The 19,809-nt window shown below is 38.0% G+C and overlaps 1 protein-coding gene across 6 annotated transcripts in view; it reads right to left on the bottom strand.

The window, feature by feature from the left end:
- Positions 1–19,809, bottom strand: part of PIBF1 (progesterone immunomodulatory binding factor 1) — a 207,935-nt gene that overhangs the window by 186,079 nt on the left and 2,047 nt on the right. For all 6 annotated transcript variants that reach the window (XM_061170699.1, XM_061170703.1, XM_061170700.1 and 3 more), the window contains exons 3-5: positions 12,895–12,995; positions 10,085–10,283; positions 7,294–7,413 (exon numbers count right to left, since the gene is read on the bottom strand). In XM_061170699.1, the coding sequence (XP_061026682.1) occupies positions 7,294–7,413; positions 10,085–10,283; positions 12,895–12,995 (420 nt within the window). The remainder of the gene's footprint in view (positions 1–7,293; positions 7,414–10,084; positions 10,284–12,894; positions 12,996–19,809) is intronic.

Here is a 19,809-nt window from a genome sequence, read left to right on the forward strand (position 1 = left end):
AAGCAGTGCTTACTCAACTTAAATGTAATATAGAGAGGCAAAACTATTATTGTTTACTAATGAATTTGTCAGATACCCGAAAATAATTACAACTGATGAGTATCATCATAACATGTATCTTATGAAGGAATTCTAAATTCATCAGTTGGGCAGGATAAAAAAGAAACTTCAGAAAACAAATAGTTAATAATGCCCTGAAATAAAAAAAACCCGACTAACAAGTATGTATCATTAATGAAATACTTCATTTTCATTCAAATAAAATTAACAGGATTATTCATGTATGAATACTTAAGATGAGCCTCAAGGTAATTTTGCAGAATTTTTCTCAATAAATGTAACTATGTTTCCTAAACAAGGAAGTTCTCTTAAACAAAACACTCTTCTTGCTTCCTAGTTACCAAAGTTCTCATAAGAGAAAAATATTTCACCATTTCCTCATGAAACTTAATGGCTTTAAGTACAGGCTCATCAATGCCCTATATAATATTGTTAACATTTCTTTCTTTTGAAATGAAAGAAGCATGCTGAAATAACTCTACAATAGCACAACAGCTGCACATAGCTTAGCTACATGTACTGGACCAAAATTCTGACCGGTTACAAAGAGATTTCATAAATAGGAAATAAACGTATAGCACATGAAAACACTAAGTACCATACACAAGCTCATGTATGTAATACAGCTCAAAATATGCTATAATTAGACTATGTTACTGATGCTTATAAAAAAACTCCCAACTTGAAGTAAAAGATGAGCCCTATTTTCCAGTGTTAGTATCCAGATATTATTTCCAAATAACTAAAGATGTGGAAAAAAATAATGAAAGGAAATTCCAGAAATCTACTAAAATTGGCACTTCAGGAAGAGCGACTTCTTTTTTAAAGGTCAAAAATCCCATTTTATTACATTTCATGTAATAGATATGAACAAATCAGTTTTTCACTTCATATCTGCCACGAACTAGCAGCTTATATGAATAAAGGCACGATTAACTGTGTGCTTGTGGGGCTTTAACATCTCTGAATGCTTTTGTTAGGTGTAATTATGAAATCAGTGTAATAACTGAGACACCTTTGATCTGAAGACTACATGTTTTGCCAGAAGAGTTTCAATTTTTTAAAATTCTATCTCCCAGTTATAGATCTACTAAATTTTATTAGAAAAACATAGTATTTGATTGGTTTAAGGCAATGGATATGAAATAAGGAATATAAATGAAAATAAGGTAACAATGTAACACTTTGGCCTCTAGGTCAAAAATGACAAGATGTTTTGAGTAGCCCAAAACCGGTTACAGAAATACATGGATATATGCTGCCACCATGTGGTAAAAAGAAAAACAATAAGTTCATTTTTGGAAAAGACAAAACTCAATCCAACAGTCTTTGTAAAGTGGAAAGTTTGTTTTCCCAACTCCCAGTTTTAAAACTCAGAGACATAACTAACAAATATCTTAGTTTCTCTTAGTAACCCACATGGAACTGCCATGGAAATGATCCTGTCATTTTTGAGGCATTTATATTTGTCGGCTCTTGCCTCCTCTTTTAAGTTTCCTATTAATTTACTACTTGTTCTATAAAATAGTAGTACCATCTTGTATCTGTCCTGAGTTTATCCCCTTGCAAGTCAATCCTCACCTTATGTGATTTTATGATTTTGTGATTCTATGAACTTCAGTCACATTTTCCCCAGCTGTTGGTGTTCATTTGACACATACTAATCTTTATATGTCCTCAGATAGTAAACTCAGATGCCCAAATAACAGATCTTACTTTCCAAACTCTGAACTTTATGGCTATATCAGGAATTCAATAATTATTAATAGGTAAGTAGTGCAAACAACCAAAATTACAATGTTCACAACTGTACATTTTGTTCAAGGTCTAGTGATGTATTTTATTTTGCTTTTAATATTTTTCTTCATAATGCCTAACGAGTCATCACCCGTATCAGGACAAAGTTAAACATGTTGAGAAAAAAGATTCTCCAATGAAGCTAAGATTCTTTTTAGAGAAAATAGAGGATTTCAAAGCTAAATATTTTACATACGCAGACTGGATTTTCTCTTCCTTCACCTGTGTTTAAAACAAAATTGTAAGGTGATTCCACTTCTGGTGATGGTTCCAAGTTCCCATCTGACCAACCCTACTGCAGATACAACTTCAAATTCTGGACAAAATATAAAACAACCACCTGAAGGCACAGGAAAGTGACCAAAATCAGGCAGATTCTGGAGGGATGTCTTCTACGAGAGGAAGAAGGGAACAGCACTGGGTGCATTTCCTGGTCTCTCTCTCTCTTTTTTAAATGCCTTTTAGCTGGAAGGCAGGCCTACTATGTGCCAAGTTGGATGATAGAGGTACAACAGAATATCCTTCATCTTTCTAGCTTGAAGAACCAGAAAACAAGAGTTTGGGGCAACTCAGCTGCTCTAAAGTGAGGAGGGAATTCTAGAGACAGCCAGAAAAGGGGCACTCTGAGTTCTGTGGATAATCTCTGCCAGATCTCTGGCTGACCTCTGAACAGCACATGTGTAGGACAGACCCAAGCAGTCCTACTAAGGCCAAAAAAACCTAACTGAAATTTGAGCTGCTGCCCAAGAGACAGAGTATGCTATCTAAGTATAAACCAGTTAAATTCCTGCTAAAACAAAAACATCAGCACTGTCAAAATGCAGTCTCCACAACATTACAGTTGCAATGTTAAGATCTAAATTTACTTGGTGATTTAAATTATCAATTTAAAGTTACTCAGCCTTTGAAGAAACAGGAAAATGTGACCCATCCTTAAAAGAAAAGACAATCAACAGAGACAAACTCTGAGGTGACTCAGATTTTAGAATTAGCAGACAAGGATTGTAAAGCAGAGATTTTAACTATTCTCAGTGGTGTAAAGGAAAATGTGCTTATAATGAATACACAAATAGCAGAGAAATAAAAACTATAATAACCAAATGGAAATCTAGAAGTGAAAAATCCGACTATTAAATTTTACACAAGAAAAACAAAAATGTATGTCCACACAAAAGCCAATGTTCAACTGTTTGTAGCAGCTTCATTTATAATGTCTCCAACATGCCCATCAACTGGAGAATGAATATATCCATACAATTAATTATTACCCAACAATAAAAAGGAACTACTGATACATTAAAAAGAAAACAGTCTGGCAATTTCTCATAAATTAAATATGACTGGTGGATGGACAGATGGATAGGTATGTGATTAAGATAAGTATAGTGATATGCTAATGGCAGAAATTAGGTGATGGGTATACTGGTGTTCACTGTAAAATTTTTTCTAGTTACCTATGCTCAAAAACTTTCATAATAAAACAGAAAAAAAATATAGTCTCTAGGGCTGGTGACCAATTTTGAATATGCTGATTTGGGGATCATGAACTGAGAGGTTACATAAAAGAAAACACACAGGTTATAATCAGTCTACTTATCTTCTGAGATCTTCCTCCAATTTGCCTTACTAGCGTAGTACTCTACCACTCAGAAAAACTTTGCTATCTGCAAACTCAAGATTTTACTTTGTGCTTCCTTTCCAATATAATGTTTACTGCTTGTTCCTCTGCACTCCTATTTTTTTTTAATTTAATTTTATTATTTTTAAAATATTTATTTATTTATTTGGCTGCATCAGGTCTTAGTTGTGGCATGCAGGATCTTTAGTTGCAGCATGTGGGCTCTTCATTGCAGCATGTGGGATCTTTTATTTGCAGCATGTGGGATCTAGTTCCCTGACCAGGGATCGAACCTGGGCCCCCTGCATTGAGAGTATGGAGTCTTAGCCACTGGACCACCAGGGAAGTCCCTCCCTGCACTCCTTTTATTTTTTATTTTTTTATAAATTTATTTATTTTATTTATTTATTTTTGGCTGTGTTGGGTGTTTGTTGCTGTGCGCAGGCTTTCTCTAGTTGTGGCGAGCGGGGGCTACTCTTCGTTGCGGTGCATGGGCTTCTCATTGTGGTGGTTTCTTCTCGTTGTGGAGCATGGGCTCTAGGCGCACGGGCTTCAGTAGTTGCGGCACGCAGGCTCAGTAGTTGTGGCACACGGGCTTAGTTGCTCCGCGGCATGTGGGACCTTCCCGGACCAGGGATCGAACTTGTGTCCCCTGCACTGGCAGGCGGATTTCAACCACTGCGCCACCAGGGAAGCCCCCTGCACTCCTTTTAAAACATAAATTCCATGAGGCTAGAGATCTCTGTTTTGTTCACTGAGGTATCCCACGCACCTAGAACAATGCTTGCCACATAATCAAGGTACAGTGAATTATTTATTGAATAAATTTTATTCTCATAATAATGGCCATGTGTGTGAGGCAGATGGTACATATTTTCATCCCTATTTTACAGATGGGGACTGCAGGGAGGGGTAGTAAAGACGAAGTTTTTTATCCAAGATCATCACACCATCGTCAAGTTGCAGAGATGAAACTCAAACTAGTGTCTCTGAATTCCCCAGATACCAGAGCAGTAAATAATTTAACAAACCATTTCAAAAAATAACCCCCCACAATATATTGTTAAAAAAATTTCTTTTAATATTAGATATTAACATTTATTCACTATATCCTTATAAAAAGGTCCTTGCTGGTGACTTTTCATTTAAAAATTTTCAGTCTATATTTTCTGAGTGTTGGGCAAGTTGACCTGTACTAGGCCCTTGACAGAGCAGAAGAATCTAACTTTAAGGGTGGCTTTAATACAAAAGTAATTCTATTATGTCTAAATCATATTCTCTGAGTTTCTAAGACCTTTTATTATGGAGATAAGGCATTACTTTTTTTTTCCTGAATGTGATTCAGTTCCCTCTTTATATTATTATTAAGTTCAGGAAAAGGTTTAAGACAGATTATATTTTCAGCTGAGAGGTGGTAAACCTTTAAGAAGCAAACTTGCACATGGAAAGGTTCTGTGATGGCTAATTTTTTATGTCAACTTGGCTAGGCTATGGTATCCAAATATTCAGTCAAACATTATTTTACATGTTTCTGTGAAGGCATTTTTTAGATGAGATTAACATTTAAATCAGTAGACTCTGAGTAAAGCAGTTTACCTTCCGTAATGTGGTGGGCCTCATCCAATCAGCTGAGGCCTCACTAGAACTAAGACTGACCTCCCCTGAGCAAGAAGGAATTCTGTCAGCAGACTGCCTTTGGATTCAAACTGCAACCCTCCCTTGAATCTCCAAGCCTGCCAGCCTACCCCATTAGATTTTGGATTCGCCAAGCTTCCACAATCACAAGAGCCAATTCTCTAAAATATACGTCTCTCCATATATATTTACATATCCTGTTGGCTTTGTTTCTCTGGAGAACCCTAACACAAGTTCACAAACAAAACTGCTTCTGTGTTCAAGAGGTATTCATGCACTAAAAACACTCAGGAACTCTATGAGTGAAACCAGTGCTAATTTTCGATGCTTTCATGTCAATAAAATACTAAAGGTGTTAGTAAGGTTGAAACAAACTAAAATCTGGGATACAATGCCATTACTGACCCTTGAGAGGAGAAAGACTTGCTTTACCACACAGTAAAAATATGTCACATACTAATGATAATTTTAGAGATCCAAGCCTTTTTTTTTTTTTTTTTTGGTCCAAAGAATCCTTTGTTCAGGAGAAAGTACTCTAAGAATCCCCAAATGTCAAAAGTGACTAAAATAGAGGTGGTTTGATAGAAACAAGGATAGAAAGCTCCTCCAGTTCTCCCTCTAAAAAATAAGAAGTCCTTGGGCTTCCCTGGTGGCGCAGTGGTTGAGAATCTGCCTGCCAATGCAGGGGACACGGGTTCGAGCCCTGGTCTGGGAAGATCCCACATGCCGCGGAGCAACTGGGCCCGTGAGCCACAATTACTGAGCCTGCGCGTCTGGAGCCTGTGCTCTGCAACAAGAGAGGCCGTGATAGTGAGAGGCCCGCGCACCGCGATGAAGAGTGGCCCCCGCTTGCCACAACTAGAGAAAGCCCTCGCACAGAAACGAAGACCCAACACAGCCATAAAAATAAATAAAAAATAAATAAATTAAAAAAATAAGAAGTCCCTGAGGGATGCTGACGTACCATAAGGTGCTGCAGAACTAAGCCTGAAAACTTATCTGCCCTGTCCCTAACGAACCCTGTGCCACACCGCCACCGCTGCTGCCACCACCATCACCATCCTGGGCATCCTACAGAGACAATGGAGATTAAATGATTTGCCCAAGGCTGCAAAATTAGTTAGTAGCCAAACTGAGGTCTTCTTTGTCCTTTATTATTTTGACTTTAGATGCAAATTTTTTAAAAGTTAAGAGCTATTTTTCTAAATGTGCAAACCAGTTTACCTGCACAATGTGGCAGGTTAGCAGCAGAAAAAAACCACCATACTAGACCCCTGCGGTAGGGTTCACATCAGCACCTCGGCCTCTCTGGCATCGCTCCTGATGACTTCAATGCTCCTGTGAGCAGAAAGAAGCGGAGTCTTCATCTGCCTGTAATACTGGCTCTATATTAATGACCGAAGTAGATTCCGTCCAGCACTAACAGTGCAGCAAATCAGAGCATCAAAATATAAATTAAATCATAATTGTTTATTTCTGGATAACAGATCTTTGGTAAAAGTTGCCCTTGAAATAGGACACAAAATCGTTATTTATAGGCAGCCTTGCTAAAAAATCACATTTTTACTTTGAAACAGAAATGTGGGCAATTCAATGAAGTAAATGGACAAATAGTATTATTTTCTTCATTTGACAGAGCAGGAAACATTGAGTGACTTGTTCAAAGTCACACAAAGAATGAGTGTCAAGATATCATCTAAGGTATAACTCCAGCCTACTAGAATCTGAACTCTGGAAGGGCAGACACTGTCTCTCTTGTACTCACTGCTGCCAGCACCTAGCACAGCACCAGGCATCACTGGGGTGGATGCTAATATTAGCGCATGTGCTCTGAACAGGTATTAGGAGAGCTAACTGTATTTGATGAAGAGGCAAAATGACTGATAAATGCACAGGGGCTCCCTTTCTTATCACCAACGAGGCGGATCTGTAATGAAGAACTGAGAATGAAATGAGTTACAACAACAAAACACTCAGCCGGGGATTACGGTCAATATCATGGACGTACCCTGACAAAATAAGATGGCTATTTCCAGTCTCACCTCCTTCCCACTACTTAGGAAGAATCACAGCAGTCAGCACCCCCGAGTTCCATTTTTCTTTCACTGACTTTTATATTCCCTATCACAGATCTTAAGGACTCCTTGGAGCCTCTTCACACCAGGGATCAAAATCATACAAACCTCGGTCAGTTGTTTCAGTTGACCCTTGTTTTCACTTAATTCTTCTGCCAGGTCTTTCTTTTTCACTTGTAGTTCAGAGATTTCCTTTCTTAATGGATTCACTAGTTCATGGAACCGAATCTTTAAAAAAAAAAAAATCAAATTAATAAGCAGTCTCGAAACCCAAACTACAATTAAAATTGCCTAATTAATAGCACTCTCAATTATCAGTAATACAAGGAAAAGTATTAAGATAATAAAGGAAAGTGTTAAGGAGTTTCAGATTATATGCCTGTACACTAAAGTTTTGTTTGTACAGAACTGATACGAGACGGTCTTTAATTGTCCCTGACCACTAATACTTCATTAAGTCTTAATGTTCAATTAAGTCCCTTCAAGGCCCAGATTATCTATAACTCCCCACTTGTGACACGGTCTCTCTTTCCTCTCTTCTATCAGTACTCCATTTTCTCCTTACTCCTCACCTCCCACTCCTGCTCACTGCACACTATCCGCTTGTTATTTCCTCAGCACATCAAGTGTTCGAGAGTTTTGCTCTTGCTGTTTCCTCTGATAGAAAAGCTCTGCTCACATATAAATGTACGGTTCATGCTTTCACTCCCTTCAGGTCTCTGACCAGACATCACCCTATCAGTAAAACCCTCCCTGACTTCCCTAACCAGATTTTTTTTGGGGGGCCACGCCACCTGTGGGATCTTAGTTCCCCGACCAGGGATCGAACACAGTCCCTTGGCAGTGAGAGCACGGAGTCCTAACCACTCGACCGCCAGGGAAGTCCCTCCCCTACGCTGATTAAAATAGCATCCTCACTCTTCATTCCTGCTCTTTTCTCCATAGCATTTATGACAAACGTTCCACATATTTTAATTTGTTGTGTGTGTTGCTCCATTGGAATGTAAGCTCTGTGAGGACAGGAATTTTTGTCTGGTTTGTGCACTGCTCTCTCTCCCATGCCTAAATATAGGAAAAAGCCTACACCCTAGGCTCTTGGTGAAGTCTACTTACTACCACTGCTGTGGAAGGGATAATCAGGACGAATCAGGAGGTATTTTCATGTCACTGTTCCATTCAGTTCAGACCTCTCTTCCCACTCGTAATTCTCTCAGGGGAATTTGCCTGCCCTAACTTAGTAAAGTGTTCCAACTAACAAGCTCCTACAAAACTAAGCTATCAGCAAATTAGGAGAGGGGAATTAGGGACTATTTATCGTATAGGCATACAATCTGAAACTCCTTAATGTATTGCTGTATTGCAGGAGTACCATTATTTGGGAAGAGGCAAGTCCTAAGGCTAGTACTTGACACAATGAACCTGTGTATAATTAACTAGTTAGGATGGTACTGTCTGAAAACAAAAGATAAGACAAGGAACGTTAACAGATCAGAGAACAAAAATATGTATGCCTGCCACTAATGGGATACTTTCCATCTACAGTGGATAAAGCCTCAATGACAGCACTTGAGATATTTAATTGGTTTTGGACAGTACTTTGGGCAGAACAATTATGTTCAAGCTATGTTAAATAAAAAGCTGGACAAAAAACAGTACTCCGTTTTGTAGGCAATCATTAATCTGGAAGCCTTATCCAAATGAGAACCAAGAGTAGCAACCACTACAGCAAAAAGAATTGATAATATTTATGTGTTTACTGTGTTCTAAGCACTGTGTTAAGCATTTTACATACAAATTCACAGTTAATCTTCACAATTACCTCAATAGAAAGTTGCTGTTATTATTATTCTTTTTTAATTGAAGCACAGTGGATTTACAATGTTGTGTTAGTTTCCACTATACAGCAAGGTGATTCAGTTATACATATAAATATATATACATATTCTTTTTCATCATAGATTATGAAAAGCTATTGAATAAAAGGCACTGTTATTATTATTAACCCTTTTACAGATGAAAAAAATTCAAGCCTCTTAGGGTGAAATGACCTCTATATATCACAAACTTGCAGTTGGTGTGAGAGGCGTGCTCCTGGGAGCCCTGGTCCCACCCTGCCACTCTGAGACCCTTTCAGGAAATCCATGTGACCAAAACTATTTTCCTAGTAATACTAAGATTTTTTGCCTGTTTTACTCTTAATCTTATGCCCGTAAAGTGTCTGCCGGTGGCTACATGATGTGTGATGATATCATCACCCTTAAGGCTAATGAAGTGTGTACTTGTGTATTCCTGTGTTGTAAAAATTTCTCAGTTTTAATTTCGAATATGGTAAATATTAACAGATATAGTCTATATAAGCAAAATCTCTTTGGGGTCCTCAATAATTTTTAGAGTGTAAATGGATGCTGATAACAGAAAGATTTGAGAACACTGCCAGAGATCAATCCTATATACAGACTTGTGTAACCAACACTGCAGTTGAGATTCTGACCTAGATCCGTAACGATCGCCCTCATGCTGTCCCTTTATAATCACACCACTCCCCTCTTCTCTAATGTCCCTAACCCCTGGCAACCACTAATCTGTTATCTCTATTTCATTTGAGAACATTATAAACTGCCACAGTTTATGATAAAATAATTCATTTCTATGGATTATCCAGCCATTAACTTTAGAGCCCTATTTATTGCTTGACTTCGGAGGTCAATGGCCAAGACCCTTTAAAATTTGGTGATCTGAACACCATTCACTCACTACCTTCAGATCAGAGCCACAGAGCCATAAAATAATTTATCAATTAGGTACTTCAAAAGTTATGGCTACTATAGAAATGGCAAATTTTAGTCTGGAAATATATGCATTTTGTTTTGTTTTGTTTTTTATGATACAAGACACTTACAGACACATATTCAGGAATAGAAAGCTGATCTTCCGGAAGACCTTTTAGTTTCATATATTGGTCTTCTGTCAACTCAAAGTCACGCAGGTTTCGACGAATATCTCCAGCTTTCTCTCTCAGCTGAAGGTTTGTCTCTTCTAGTTGTTTCTGTCTCAATAAAATAGTTTCCATTTCTTGTTTCATTAGTTCTTGATATTTTCTACATTAGGAGAGAATGTATAGCAAGCTTAAAAAAATCACTGAGATCTAATTTTCTCAAAGTTCCTTTTTTATAGTAACATAAAATTAAGAAATGAAAAGCTTAATAGTATTTTTGGCTCCAGCTAAATGCTGACTTAACCAGTTAAACACAAAATGACAATGCTATACTAATTACTGAATGTGTAGCCACATAAATTATTAAATAGAAAATTAATGTTCTTAATAACGTTTAAAATTCAAATTATAAAATTATACATGCCTTCTCCTTAAGGTGTAAATCTTATATATCTGCTTTGGACCCACACATTAAAGTAATTTTCATTTGTCTTTATCCAGGTACTTCAAGGTATACCTCTTTAAGATGGCAACACTGAACCACCATAATGTATTCATTCAACCAATGAGGTAATGAAAACAGTAATCCACACGTAATCAATCACCTTTCTCAAGGAATACATGTAGTACACATTGTTAGTTGCTGACCCCAAAATTTTGAGCAGGAAGAGACCATCTGATTTTTTCCCCCTCCTACTGTATCACTCCCATCAACATACAAACATGCTGTTATTCGTCCTGTCTTAAAATAAATGAACAAACAAGCCCTCACAATTTTTGACCCCATTTCACTGCCCCTTTTGTTTCTCAAAAGTTTTCTGTATGTGCTCTCTTCAATGCCTTTCCTCTTAAACCCAGGCCAGTCAGGTCTGGTAACATTCAGATTGCTAATGATCAATTCTCAGTTCTTTCCATCCCTATCAATAGCACTTGAGACATCTGATCTCTCCCTCCTTATACACTTTCTTCATCTGGCTTCCCAGACACCATATTTTTTTTCCCCTTCATTCTTCTCCTATTTTCTTGGTGGCGCGTTCTCGGTCTTATTATCTAGTTTTAGTGTTGGAGTACTCAGTGCTCTTTTCTGTCTGTGTTCACTCCCTTGGGGAATTCATCCAGCCTCGTGACTTAAACACCATCTATATTCTAATGACTCCAGATTTATATCTCTAGATCAGACTTCTCACATACCTCCACATGGATTTCTAATACGACAACTCAAACTTAACATGTTCCAAACTGAACTCCTGCTCTTCTCTCACAAACCTATTCCGCTATGGTTTCACCATCTTTAGTGTGTTTTTTTTGAATTTTGAATTTTATTTTATTTATTTATTTTTTATACAGCAGGTTCTTATTAGTTATCTATTTTATACATATTAGTGTATGTATGTCAATCCCAATCTCCCAGTTCATCACACCACCCCCCCCACAACCATCTTTAGTTGACAGCAATTTCATTCCTTCATATATTCAGGCCAAAAATGTTGGTACAATCCTTGATTCCTCTTTTTCTCCTAAACTCCACGTCTAATCCATTAGGACATCCTATCAACTCTACCTTCAAAATATATTCAGAATCCAACCACTTTTTACCACTATCAGCTATCATGAGAATTACTGCTATAGTCTCCTACCGCCCTCTCCACTTCATTTAATTTGATCAATGCCTAAAGAATTAGAGTAGAAGTGGTTTTCAAAGTGTTATCCCCAAACCAGTAGCAGCATTAGCATCATCTGGGAACTTGGTAGAAATGCAAATTCTCAGGGCCCAACTCAAATCAGAATCTGAGGGTGGGACCCAACAATCTTTTTTCACAAGCCCTGCAGGTGGTTCTGATGCATGCTAAAATTTGAGAACCACTGATCTAATGTGATAGTAGCTGATAATTGGTCAGATAATTTTTTAAAATATCAGTTAAAGAGTAAGATCTTATAAAGCAAAAAGATACCTACTTTACACATTTACAGCTAATTAAAATATAGAAATAAACATTCATTGGCAACATTTTTTACATAGGGTCCAGATTTTTTGTAATATGGAGATATGCTTTGTTTTTCTGTAAATCAATTTTCATGATTTCCAAGTTTGATTTCTTTACAATGGCAGGAGACCTTTTAAAAAGACACTTGGGAAATCTGAGGATACTTTTTATGGATTTGATTTTTGCCCCTAATCTCTAAACACCTCTTGCTTACACTTAATTTGATGATTTTTTAGTCACTCACTTTAATTGAACCTTTCCAAAGAATTCATTATAGTTTGCAAAGAAATGACATATGTTTTTTGTACTCATTTTTAAATATAATTTTAATTAAGTGTACGTATGATTATATAAGTATAATAAGTATGACTGGCATAGGCATATTTGAGAGTAAACACAACAGACTCTGGATAAACACACAACTGAGCTGGAGAAAGTATGTAGGCATTAACCCAGGAGAATTCAATGGGCCATAAGAATATATCAGTATGTTCTACAGAGCAAATGAAGAAAGGTTAATCCAGACAGCCAGTTAAGTGGTGGTGAGTTTAGAGAGCTTCCATTGTCATTTATGGTTCACTTACACTGGCAATATTTGTTGAACGAATGTTGAATTCTGGCTTTTTGTATTTTGTGTACGTATCAAGTAGTTTTTTTGTCAGTCTGGATGTAAAAATTATTACCGTCTTTGATTTAAGATTTCTCTATTTTAGCTTACGATCACATGCATGAATAGGTAATGACATTACTAACTGCTAGATAGGTATTGCTGCTTTTTAAAACTTTTACCTGGCATCCTTTTGTTGAAAAGTCAATTGGTTGTCTAATCGCAATGATAGTAGCTGCTTCTGGTGAAGTGCATCATTAAGCTTCTCTTCCAATTCTTCAATCTTAAAAAAGAGAAAAAGGTAAATTATACGGTCAGTTTGCAAATTTATCGTTTAATAAAACCTTGTTTGTTCATACAAATGGTTGTTAAACTATGCTTTGAATCTGCTGCCTTATAAATGTTTTTTTGCCAGGCTGTCATTAAGATCATTTTTTCCTGTTAACCTAATCTCAGTGAAAAACCCTTTGACAACTGGAATTTTTATGCTGGTGCCTCGCCCAGGTAATTATTTCCTGGCCAGACCCTGCGTATATACCTCAGATCCATCTATAACCTCTGCCTACTATACAACTTCAATTGACTACATGGGTGATGCTATAAATGTCCAAAATGCACCTAGTCATCAACCTCACCTATCTTATATTCCTTGCATCTCCCTGGTCTCCAAAGCAAAAAAATCTGAGTCAGGCATATTTGATATATCTCCTCCATTGCTTATTCTGTCTGACATCATTGTTTTTACTGTTGAGTTTCTTCCATAAAAAGCTGTCAAAACTATACCATCCTCTTTAATACCCATTGACAAGTCTTCAGTTAGACCCCTGTCTTCTCTCACCTGGATTATTATAATGGTTTCCTAACTGGTTTCCCTGCCTTCAGTTTTGTCAATCTCCAAAGCGATCTTCCTTTATCTTATCTTTTAAAAATGCTATCAAAAATTTATTTCCCCAGTTTTAAATCCTTCAGAGGATCCTCACTGGCTTCAGAATAAATTCCAAACTTCATGGCATACTATACGAGTCCTTCTTGATCTGGCCCTTACCTACCACGTCTCTCGTCACTAGCTTAAAAGAAAACTCTGTTCCAGCAAAAGTAAGTGCTTGCCATTCCCCCAATATGCTGTGCTCCCTCTTAAGCCTCCATGCACCTGAGTTCACTCTTAGACTATTTAAAAAATTCTTTACTCTTTCCCTTTCAACCCAGGCAATTCTTGTTCACCTTTTAAAATATGCAGATTAATTTAACAGTCAGTCCTTAATATATTCAAGTGAATTCCTCTCGCATCATCAAATTCTCCTTCTCTACTGAACTATTCCTGTCATTAAACAAACATGTTTTTGCCTCCCATTAAAAAACCCAACAAACCACACTCCCTTGATCCCACCACTTCCTCTGCTACAGTACCATTTTCTCTGCTCACCATCAGAGCAAAACTTCCATACGGTTTTTGTCCCACACTATTCCAGTAACAATTCTTGTTAAAGTTATGAATCCCACCCATCATGCCCAGTCCAATGGGTATTTCTGCGTATTTATCTTACTTGACAGCATGATTTGGCAGAGCTGACCACTCCATCCTCTTTCACCGTACGTGATACTCCTCCTGGTTTTCCTCCTTAACTCACTGGACCCTCTTAAGGTTCTCAGGTTCCTTTGCTGGATTTTCTTCCTTTAACCCATTTCTAATGTTTGACTACTCCTTGACTTGGTTTGGGGCCCTCTACTCTCCCCAGGTAATGCCGTCAAATCCCATAGCTTTAAGTGGCACCTACATGCTGATGTATATTACGTGTGTGCGCACACACCCACCCACCCACCCACCCACTCCCTGGTCATGGACTGCCCTCTAAAGTCAGAGCGACAATTCCATTTAGGAGTCTAATGGGCGGGCATTTAAAGTTTAACATATTCAAAACAGAACTTGAACTTTATCTCCCACATCAGTTTTTCCCCAGCCTTCTATTTCTCAATAAACGGCTCCAGGAGATGAAGCCAGAAAGTTAGGAGTCTTACGTAAGGCAATAGCCTAATCCTGTCTTCCTCTTCTACCTTATCTGCTCTTAGTCTATTACTTCGCTGACATTTTGAAAATAAAAATCAGGACATGTCACTCCAGCCTCCTAAAATCTGCAACTGGCTTCTCCGATACATAGTCTAAAGCAAGGGTTAATATACCATGGTGATGGGCCAAATCCAGCCCATGTCCTGTTCCTGATTAGCCCACGAGCTAAGAATAGGTTTTACGTTTATAAAGTTGTTAAAAGGAAAAAAAAAAAAAAAAAAAAAAAAAAAAAAGGAAGAACATGTGATAGACCATACGTGGCCTGCAAAGCATAAAATATTTACCGTCTGGCCCAGGCCTTTACAGAGAACGTTTGCTGACTCCCTACCCAAAGCAGAAAACGCCACTGCTGAGCAATGCCACGCCACATGATCTTGAAGACATCTTGTTTAATTGGTGTGTGATCGTCTCTCTCACTCGAATGTGGTCTCCATAAAAAAGGGACTCTGTCACATTTACTGCTATACTCCTGGCAACATGTCTCAAGAAACGTCTCAAATCAACAAAAGATAACCACATTCCTCATAATTACTATTTTGCAAATCAAGAAAACTGTTACCACAAGGAGAAACTTCCGCTTTTTTCAGGGTTAGAACTTTTACAGTTTCAACTGACTTTTAGATTAAGTCCCTCAACTCAGAGACAGTCAAGCTAGGGAGATTCCCTCCTCCATTTCCAAGCAATAAAGAACCCACAGATCTCCAATGAGAGATAAACAAAGAGAGACTTTGGCATTTAAAAATTGACAGGCAAGAAGAATGAGGAGGAAAGGGATAAGGAGGTGGAATAAGGAAAGCGATTTAGGCAGCAATAAGTGGGGATAAAAGTGCAAAGCTAACAGTCCTCTAAGATTAGGAAGTTGGGCCTGAGCAGCTTGCCTTCCAAGTGCTCTCAGTCGGCAAGCAGCTGAGTAGGGAGGGGGAATCCATGCTTTTTAAGTTTCCTGGGACCAACCTGCTTCTGTCAAATCAACATGGGTCGAGACATTCTTAGTAATAAACTGTACCACCAGTAATAAGCTGTAATAAACATAAGCATCGTACCCTTGCCATACTGGCGTGGAGAGAAGTTATATTATATAGATTCACATATTTCCGAACTAAAAAAGACCTTGATGAGTGGAAAAAACTGTTACTTGTCTCCCAACATCAAGTCTTCCCCTCTTTCTCAGGTAACTCTGGTTTTTATTAGAGACAACAATCTGTCCAGTTAAAGACTTACACTTCCCAGCTTCCCACTCCAACCATTATCATGGAGCTATAGTCTAGGGAGGGAAATTCATTTTTGTAATGCTAGAATGTGACATTTTCATCTTCATATCCCTGATGTTCAATGTACTGGTAAGCTTTGGAGAATGAACGAGTGGCTAAAAATACTGTTCCTTCATCAATCCCAGACTCACACTTTTCCACATTTTTCATCTCTGAAGCTGGAATGCATCTTACAAACTACAGCACATAACAGTTTAACTTGGCAGTGTTTAACCCTAGCAATACACACAGTGGCCTGTCTTCCAATCCAGGTGCCTTGGACTTGACGAATTAAGGAAGACTAATTCTTCTACCATATAATACTTCCTCCCATATTTGACAGCAGATACATTACCCCAAGGGGTCTCTAAGCAGGACAACCCTAGTGCTCATAGACAAAACACGGGAATGTAGAGCAGGCAGCTACTGTGGAGAGCAATTTGCAAGTACACTTAAATTAAGTAGACATACACCCTGTGAGCCAGAAATTCCACTCCTTAGTATATATGTCAAAGAAATGTTCACACCAGGTCCGGAAGAGGAATGTCTAAAGAAGGCCACGCTGCATGTGGTGGCAAGGAGCTAGAGGCACCCTGGGCGCCTATCGCTGCGGGAATGGGTGGACGCATGGGTAGACACACACCTGAACTGTGTAGCTGCTGGAATGGGTGGACGCATGGGTAGACACACACCTGAACTGTGTAGCTGCTGGAAGCAAAGGACTAGACTTGCACGTGGTAACATGAAGGATCTTAAAAACCGCACTGAGTTGAAAGGAAAAACTATAAAAGAAATAAAATCTAAAACAAAACATGCAATTCAGATTTATGTGAAGGAAAAAAATAAGAAAAATACTCGTGTTCAAGATAAATGTTTATGATAACCATAAAGGGAGTATAACCTTTAAAAATTGTGAATCACTATGTTGTACACTTGAAACTTATATAATACTGTAAATTGACTGTACCTCAATAAATTTTTTTTAAAGAATAAATGTTAGAAGGAAAAAATAAACATAGAGAAAGGGAGGAAGAGAAATGAATTATGGGAATAAAAAGAATAAATGTACAAAATAAGAAGTGATCTTGCAAGGATCAATGATGACTGTGTGTCATAAACTCAGGAATATGACTAACTTAATCTGCTACATTTTCAGCCCAACCAGAAAACCACGACAATAAAAAACTATACTAAGCACCATGGGATACAATAATAATAATAATGATAATAACAATATACAGTGCTGAATAAATATAACTACTACTATTATTTATTATACACCAGGCATCTAAGAGCTTATGTGCCTTGATTAATTTAATCCTCCAACAACTCCATGAAGTAAAAACTATGATTATTCTTATTTTACAGGAAATCAGGGAATAAAAAACTTAAGGAATTTGCTCAAGGTAACTATAAGGGCTGGGATTCAAACTCAAACTGTGTGTGTCTAGAACTGCAGCTCTGATCTGTTATACCGGAAAGCCTCTCATGAATAAACCACCATGCCAATAATGTAAACATTACACTTTAAAAAGGAGAGAAGCCATTTATAACCAACCACAATGTAAGTTGAAAACAAATAATCTAAAAAGTGGCCAAACAAAATGTAATTTTGGATGTGGTATACAGTTGGCACTTAATAGAATATTTGTTGACTGAGTGGGTAGATGAACAAATGGGAGATTACCTCAGGCTTCTTCAATGACTTCCATTGAAGGAGATCTTAAGGATAGAGACACATGAGCCAGTAGCACTGTGGGAGTCCATTTGAGGAGTAAAAACAATATGACTAAGGGAAAAGAATGGGAAACCACAGGATACACTGATAAAATACCAAGTGACCTAGTCTAGGTAGTTGACTGCATAGAGAACGTAAAAGGAAGTCTTAGGAGGTTTACCTGGATGGAGCATGGGCATTAGACTTCTTAGTGTTAATCCCACCTGGCTCCATCACTTCCATCTGAATGGCCTTGGTATGCTATTAACCAGTTATGGTTCTGTTTTTTTCAATAGCAATATGGGGTTAAGTCACTCACTTAAGAAACAGCTGAGCACTTACTAGGTGCCAGGGACAGTTCTAAGTGCTGGAGATACAACAGGGACTACAAAGAAGTCCCTGTCCTCAGGATCCTTACACTTTATTAAGAGAGACAAATACCCAACAAACAAGGCAGGTAGTCCTATGAGCATAGATGTAAGGCACAGAAAATAAGCAGAGTGAAAAAAATGAGAATATTATTTTAGTTAATAACAGCAACAATGACTAATACTTATTGCGTGCTTACTAAATATCAGTCTAACTTATTCTATTGATTCATTTAATATGATGGGTCAGAGAAGATCCCCCTCAAAACTCCTACACCTCAAAGAGCTGTATGGCTTAAATGAGATAATACATGAAAAAGCTCACAGAACAGGGTCTGGCACAGAATAAGCACTCAATAAATGTTAGCTATTAATATATATTTTTAAATGTACCTAAATGATTTCTTTACATCATCAAGACCTTGGGATTTAGGACATTTCATTTTCCTAGAGAGGCATGGTCAAGAAATTTTTGTAGCAGCATGATACTTATACATAGGCAAGAATTAACCAAGACTGACTTAACAAGAGAGAAGGTAGATATAACTGAAAACAAATGGGGAGGGGAGGAAATAGGAAGAGGTGGGATCAAGAGCAAAGATGGAGGGTTTACTACTGGAAAGAAAAGACTTTCTCAGAAGACAGAAGTAGTAAGAGTTACAGTGTTTATCCTGTCTTTCTGAAATCACTATAAATTTTTTATAACTAGCGACAACTTTACCAGGCCTTACATAAAACACTCCGTAACTGTAAATAAACACACAAGGCAGAAAAACAAGGACTACAGCATCCCTTGTTACTTGGCAGATACCACTTGCTAAAGAGAATGGTAAGCGAATTTGTTACACTTGGTACTATGACACAGTAACTATCAAAGAGCAAGTTATAAAGAAACCAAATCTCCATGGTAGAGGACTAAACAGATTCAGTAATGTAACAATGATCTTGATTCTCCCTATCCAACTAGTCACATCAGGGCTAATTCTCAATGAAGCAGAAAAAACTTGCCCAGAAAAAAAACACTGGAGAAAATATATCTCACACATAATACATTTTAAAAACTGAGCCTACAGAAGCAATTCACCCCTGCCCACCTTTAAGTCACCCCTTCTTTCAAGACTTTTTATTTGGTACACAGAACTATTATTCACTTCCCTTCTCCTTTTATTTTATTTATTTATTTTATAAATTTATTTATTTTATTTATTTTATTTTTGCGTTGGGTCTTTGTTGCTGTGCGCGGTTTTTCTCTAGTTGCGGTGAGCAGGGGCTACTCTTCGTTGCGGTACATGGGCTTCTCATTGTGGTGGCTTCTCTTGTTGTGGAGTGCGGGCTCTAGGCACACGGGTTCAGTAGTTGTGGCATGCGGGCTACAGTAGTTGTGGCCCGCGGGCTGTAGAGCACAGGCTCAGTAGTTGTGGCGCACGGGCTTAGCTGCTCCGCAGCATGTGGGATCTTCCCGGACCAGGGCTTGAACCCGTGTCCCCTGCATTGGCAGGCGGATTCTTAACCACTGCGCCACCAGGGAAGCCCCCCCCCTCTCTTTTTTTTTTTTTTTTTTTTTTTTTAACAGGGCCACCGAATTCTATATTTATTTATTTATTTTATTTATGGCTGTGTTGGGTCTTTGTTTCTGTGCGAGGGCTTTCTCTAGTTGCGGCAAGTGGGGACCACTCTTCATCGCGGTGCGCGGGCCT

The sequence above is a fragment of the Eubalaena glacialis genome, chromosome 16, assembly GCF_028564815.1.
Source record: "Eubalaena glacialis isolate mEubGla1 chromosome 16, mEubGla1.1.hap2.+ XY, whole genome shotgun sequence".
NCBI classification, from domain to species: domain Eukaryota; kingdom Metazoa; phylum Chordata; class Mammalia; order Artiodactyla; family Balaenidae; genus Eubalaena; species Eubalaena glacialis.